This window comes from Pelodiscus sinensis, chromosome 5 (genome assembly GCF_049634645.1).
Source record: "Pelodiscus sinensis isolate JC-2024 chromosome 5, ASM4963464v1, whole genome shotgun sequence".
Taxonomy (NCBI): Eukaryota; Metazoa; Chordata; order Testudines; family Trionychidae; genus Pelodiscus; species Pelodiscus sinensis.
In genome coordinates this window covers 66189108-66195612 of record NC_134715.1, presented here as the reverse complement: position 1 = coordinate 66195612, position 6505 = coordinate 66189108, and the positions used below count along the sequence as shown (strand labels likewise).

General features: G+C 49.8%; 1 protein-coding gene across 2 annotated transcripts in view; it reads left to right on the top strand.

Moving 5' to 3' along the window:
* Nucleotides 1-6505, top strand: part of HPF1 (histone PARylation factor 1) — a 29497-nt gene that overhangs the window by 9907 nt on the left and 13085 nt on the right. The window contains exons 1-2 of one of the 2 annotated variants that reach the window (XM_075930196.1): nucleotides 112-263; nucleotides 781-937. In XM_075930196.1, the coding sequence (XP_075786311.1) occupies nucleotides 210-263; nucleotides 781-937 (211 nt within the window). In that variant the 5' untranslated portion in view covers nucleotides 112-209. Of the gene's footprint in view, nucleotides 1-111; nucleotides 264-780; nucleotides 938-6505 lie in introns of those variants that run through there. The other variant, XM_006111675.3, reaches the window with a different exon arrangement.

The window sequence follows — 6505 nt, the reverse complement described above, 5'->3', positions numbered from 1 at the left end:
CACGCGCTCTGGCTGCAGGCGGCTCATGTGAGGCGGCCGCTCCGCGCTGACCACTGGCGGCGGCCCGGAGCAACCCGACTGCTCATGCGCTGAGCCGCACGGGGCACCCCGGGGGGCTGGGTCGTAAGGGGGGGAATCCGCGCTGCTACGCGGTGACGTCAGTGGGGCATGGCCTCGGAAGGGGAGGGGCGGATGCCGGCGGCAGGAACATGACAGGAGGCGGGAAGCGCCGACCCCGCGCCGGGGAGCCGGGCCCGGAGCAGGTACCCGCCGGGGAGGGAGGCGGGGCGAGTCGGCTGCTGCTGCTGCTGCTGGTGTCCCCGGCCCGGGGCGCGCAGGCTGCGGGACCGTAGCGGGGCGCGGCGCGGTGGCTGCGCCCAGCAGGTCTCTGGGGGGGTGAATGTCCCAGGCCCGTGGTGCTGGCCGCGCAGTGGGGTAGCTCCCCCCCCCCCCGGCTATTGCCCAGGGCTGAGCGGGGCTCACGGTGTCTCCCGTGCCCGGGCGGAGGGGAGGAGGCGGCAGGGCTCTTATCAGGCTGCGCAGTGAGATGAGCATTTCACGGGCTTCTCTTCAGTCCATCTGTCTTAGGTTTCCTGAAACCTGTCTCATTCCGCATGTGAAATCCCTCCCCTGTGCGTCAATCTCCTTCTCCATCACTAATGCACTCCTCCTCCCGCACATCCATCTGGTAGGACCCCAAGCCTGGGTTCCAGTACAGCCGTTCTCTTCACTGCTCCTTTGCCTTAGCAATGAAATGCACATTTCCATGTTTGCTTGCAGTGTGAGAAAACCCAAGCCAAGAAGAGACGGTCCAACCAGGCAGATGTTCCCGATCAGCTGCGTCAAGAAGTAGAAAGTTGCTATAGGCTCAGGATGCCTGAAGATTTCTATCAGTTCTGGAAGTTCTGTGAGGAGCTGAAGCCCGACAAGCCAAGTGGTGGGTTCTAAAAACTGGGACTTGTGCATGCTGCATGGCTTAACTTGAGTTCCTTCAATGATTTTAAAGAATGTTCATTCAACGTGGGTGTGTATAAAGATTTTTCCTTTAGTGGTACCTGTAGGAGCTGGCTCAGGTGCCCTCTGGAGCAGCATGCATATGCTGCACTATATAAGGCATCTCCAGTTCCCTCAACTTTCAGTTCCTTTTTGCTGCCAGTGTCGGTACTTGGTACCTGCTTGTCTCAGTGTTAGATGTTGAACGTTTCCCAAGTTAATCTTTATTTTCCCTGTAAATTGTTTCTATTGTTAGTGTGCACAGTAAATAGCTAGTGTGGGTCCAGGAAAGACCAGGAGAGCTGGCAGTATTTTAAAGAAGCCTTATTAAAGGCACAGGAAGAAACCATCCCGAGGTTTAGCAAGAAAAGCAAATATGGGAGAAATTGGAGAGGGTCCAGAGAAGACCATGATTAAAGGTCTAGAGAACATGACCTAGGAAGGAAGGCTAAAAGAATTAGGTTTGTTTAGTTTAGAAAAGAGAAGATAGCCATTTTCAGGTATCTAAAAGGGTGTCACAAGGAGGAGGGGAAAAACGTATTCATCTTGGCCTCTGAGGATAGAACAAGAAGCAATGGGCTTAAACTGCAGCAAGGGAGGTTTAGGTTGGACATTAGGAAAAAGTTCCTAACTGTCAGGACAGTCAAACACAGGAACAAATTGCCCAGGGAGGTTGTGGAATCCCTATCTCTGGAGATATTTAAGAGTAGGTTAGATAAATGTCTATCAAGGATGGTCTAGATAGTATTTGGTCCTGCCATGGGGACAGGGGACTGGACTCGTTGACCTCTTGAGGTCCCCTCCAGTCCTAGCATTCTGTGGTAGGTGACTAGATTGGCTTACCAGGGACATCCTTGGTGAGCTTAAACATAAAAAGGAAGCTTACAAGAAGTGGAAACTTGGACAGTTGACTAGGGAGGAGTATAAGTATATTACAGGCAGTCCCCGGGTTACGTCAGTCCGACTAAAGTCGGACCCCTAGCTACGAACGGGGGAGGGGCGGCCCAGCCTCCCCACACTGTCGCCGCCTCTGGCGGCGCGGGGGCGCTTTCCCCCAGCAGACCAGGGAGACGCGGAGCTAGCGCGCCCCCCCCCCCCCCACCAGCAGACCAGGGAGACGCGGAGCGGCTTTTCTCGTCGCCGAAGACGCGGGCGGCGGGACTGCCGAGACGCACCGCAGACCAGGCTTTTCTCACCGCGGAGGACGCGGGCGGCGGGACCGCGGTGCGTCTCAGCGGTCCCACCGCCCGCGTCCTCTGCGGCGAGAAAAGCCGCTCCGCGTCTCCCTGGTCTGCTAGGGGGGAGGTGCAGCTAGTGCGCCCCCCCTCCCCCCAGCAGACCAGGCTTTTCTCACCGACAGCTGGGGGGCTGCTGGGTTGGTCCCACAGCGCTGAGGTGCGGCGCTACTGGACCAACCCGGCAGCACCCCAGCTGCTCTGCCCCAGGCGTGTCCCGCTGCTGGTCAGTTTCAACAGTGGCTGAATCTGGACGCCAGTTCCGACTTGCATACAAATTCAACTTAAGATCAAACCTACGGTCCCTATCTTGTACGTAACCCAGGGACTGCCTGTACTTGAGAATGCAGGTGAGTTATCAGGAAGGTGAAAGTGCAATTGGAATTGCAGCTAGCAAGGTACGTGAAGGATTACAAGAAGGGTTTCTACAGGCATGTTAGCAATAAGAGGGCAATTAGAGAAGGTGTGGGACCCTTACTGGATGAGGGAGGTAACCTAGTGACAGATGATGTGGGAAAAGCTAAAGTACTCAATGCTTTCTTTGCCTCTGTCTTCACGGACAAGGTCAGCTCCCCAAACAAATGCACTAGGCAACGCAGTATGGGAAGGAGATGGACAGCCCTTGGTGGTGAAAGAACAAGTTAGGAACTATTTAGAAAAGTTAAACACACACAAATCCATGGGCCCGGATTTAATGCATCTGAGAGTACTGAGGGAGTTGGCAAGTGTCATTGTGGAATCTTTGGCCATTATCTTTGAAAACTTGTGGAGATGAGGAGGGATCCCAGATGATTGGAAAAAGGCAAATGTAGTGCCCATCTTTTTGAAAGGGAAGGACGACAATCCATGGAACTACAGACCAGTCAGCCTTACCTTAGTGCCTGGAAAAATCATGGAGGGGATCCTTAAGGAATCCTATTGAAGCACTTGCAGGAGGAGAAAGTGGTCAGGCAGGACTTGCCCTTTGTGAATCCATGTTGACTATTACTGATCAATCTGATTAGCTTCTACGGTGTGGTAACTGGCTCAGTGGATATGGGAAAGTCAGTGGACGTGATATACCTTGACTTTAGCAAAGCTTTTGATACGGTCTCCCACAATATTCTTGCCAGCAAGTTAAGGGACTATGGATTGGCTAAATGGACTGTAAGATGGATAGGAAGCTGGCTAGACTGTCATGCCTAATGGGTAGTGATCAACGGCTCGATGTCAGATTGGCAGTCGGTTTCTAGACGAGTGCCCCAAGGATCTGTTCGAGGACCGGTTTGTTGAACATCTTTATTAATGACCTGGATGAGGGGATGGATTGCACCCTCAGCAAGTTCGCAGATGACACTAAGCTAGGGGGAGAGGTAGATACACTGGAGGACAGAGATAAGGTCCAGAGTGACCTGGGCCAAAAGAAATCTGATGAGGGTCAACAAGGACAAGTGTAGAGTCCTCCCCTTGGGACGGAAGACTCCCAAGCATTGTTATATGCTGGGGACCGACTGCCTAAGTAGCAGCTCTGCAGAAAAGGACCTGGGGACTGCAGTTGATGAGAAGCTGGATGTGAGTCAACAGTGTGCTGTTGTAGCCAAGAAGGCAAATGGCATAATAGGGCTCATTAGGAGGAGTATTGTTAGCAGATCCAGAGAAGTGATTATTCCCCTTTATAGGGCTTTGAGGCCACATCTGGAGTATTGTGCCCTATAGTGGAGGGCCCAGAACTAAAAGGATGTGGATGCATTGGAGAGGGTCCAGCAGAGGGCGACCAAAATTATTAGGGGGCCTGGAGCGCAGACCTATGAAGAGAGACTGAGGGATTTGGGCTTGTTTAGTCTGCAGAAGAGAAGAGTGGTGGTGGTGGGGGGGGATTTGATAGCAGCCTTCAACTTCCTGAAGGGAGTCCCAAAGATGCTGGAGAAAGGCTGTTCTCAGTAGTGACGGATGGCAGAACAAGGAGCAATGGTCTCAATTTACAGTTGGAGAGGTCTAGGTTGGATATTAGGAAAAACTATTTCACTAGGAGAGTGGTGAAGCACTGGAATGGGTTATCTAGAGAGGTGGTAGAATCTCTATCCCTAGAGGTTTTTTAAGTCTCGGCTTGACAAAGCTCTGGCTGGGTTAATTTAGTTGGGATTGGTCCTGCCTTGGGCGGGGGCCTGGACTTGACCTCCTGTGGTCTCTTCCAGTTCTTTGACTTAGCCTCAGACCAGGGCATGCAGCCTCAACGGGACCTTAGGCTGATCCTCTCCAGGCTTACCAGTCTGCCTTTTGAACTGATGGCCAAGTGCTCCCTTCTGCACCTGTCCTGGAAGGTGCCCTTCATCCTGGCTATTATATCAGCTAGGAGGATCATTAAGATACAGGCTTTGATTTTGAAACCCCTATATACAATCTTCCACCCAGCTTTCCTACCTAAGATGGTCTCTGCATTTTACAGGTCAGGATATTTTCCTCCCGGTCTTCTCCTTGAAGCCTCATGTGATTTCCAAGGGGAGGTAGCTGCGTACTTGAATGTTCATAGTGTCCTTGTGTTGAATATTGGCAGAACTGCTTTGTTCCGTCATCACCCCTGCTCTTAGTTGCTTATGCTGAGCAGATGATGAGGCTCCCGTTTTCCAGACAATGAGTGTCTAATTGAATAACCTCCTGCATTCAGACATGCTTATCAGCTAGTGGGTGCTGAGCTGCCCTTGATGATCAGGGCTTATTTGTCCAGATTGCAAGACTCCTTGGTGGCCTTCCTTGCTGAAGTTCCTGTCCTGGGCACTTGTAAGGCTGCATCATGGTCTCTGTGCACACCTTTGCCATGCACTGCTGCAACAAGCCAAAGAGGATACTGCCTTTGGAAGAGCTGTGTTGCAGTTGGCATGTCAGTGAATGGACATAAGCAATCACTCAATGAGAGGATTGTTACCCCTTTCTGTAACTGATGTTCTTCGAGATGAGTTGCTCATGTCTAACTTCCCACCCTCCTCCTCCACTGACCCTCTACTGACGGAGTTGTCTAGCAAGAAGTAAGTGTGAAAAGGACCAGAGGTGCCCTATATAACATGGCTTGTGACTACCACTACAGGGGCACCTGAGGTGGTTTTCCTACAGGTACTTCTAAGGAAAATATTCTGGCACTGGTTCATGGGACAAGCGTATGCACCTAAGTTGAATGGATATGAGCAACACATGTTGAACACTAGTTACAGAAACAGGTAACTGTCGTTTGTTTGTTTGTTTGTTCCTTTTCCCTTTCCCAAAGCGATCTGACCACAGTTTTTAGGGGCAAAGGTGAATGGAAAGCTTTTAGAATGATTTTCCAGTTTAGAGGCAGGTTCCAACATTGGTATAACTTTAGGCTGGGCAAAAAGTATATCATAGACTACAAAACACATTACTAAAATTCTGCGTGTGGATGTGCATTTTAAGGATGTTAACTAGCAGTTAATTTACTAGTGGGTCCCTAGTACGCTTCAAAAGAGGAATGTGGAACTCTGCGTGCAGGCTGGGGCCAGCGGGAACTCCTGCTGACTCCAGGCTGCATGCAGGGCCAGCTTTGAAATGTACAAGAGTCCTTAGCAGGAATCTCCATCCTTAGAGGTTAAGGCCAGGCTTGACAAAGCCATGGCTGGAATGATTTATTTGTAGTTGATTCTACTTTTAGCAGGGGATGGACTACAATGTTTCTCACCCAGTGGTACGAGTACCCTTAGGGATACTCCAAGTCTGGGGTGGGGAGTACATCAATACAACTGAAATTTAGAGAGAACTGAATTTTTGTGTTAAATTTGACAGCGCTTTATTATTTTTATACTTTTTACACCTAATTTCATTGCCCGCCCGGCTACAATTAACTTGTTTAAACAAATGTGTTGCAATGGTAGAAAAACTTGTGTGTCTGAAAACTGTAGTACTGGGGGTACTTATAAATTATAAGTACACCCTTTCTCTAAAAAAACTTTTTTTTTTTCTTTAAAAGGGGGGCACTTCATTTAAAAAAAAAAAAAGTTGAGAAACACTGGACTAGATGATGTCCTGTGGTTTCTTCCAACCCTAATCTTTTATGAGTCTACGCTAAGGTGGTTACAAACTTTCTCTTTTGAGAAAACAACCCATATCAGGGCATTATAGCTTCCCTTGCACAAAGATGTCTGCATCTGAGTACTAAAAGCTTTAAATGCACTGGTTAGAATAACTTGTTTGTACTCGTATCTGATTTTGTTTGCTTGCTTGCTTAAATCTTAAAAAAAGTCAAGCAATGTGAATTTGAAAGGTTATATGTGCTATAATAAAGACAAATT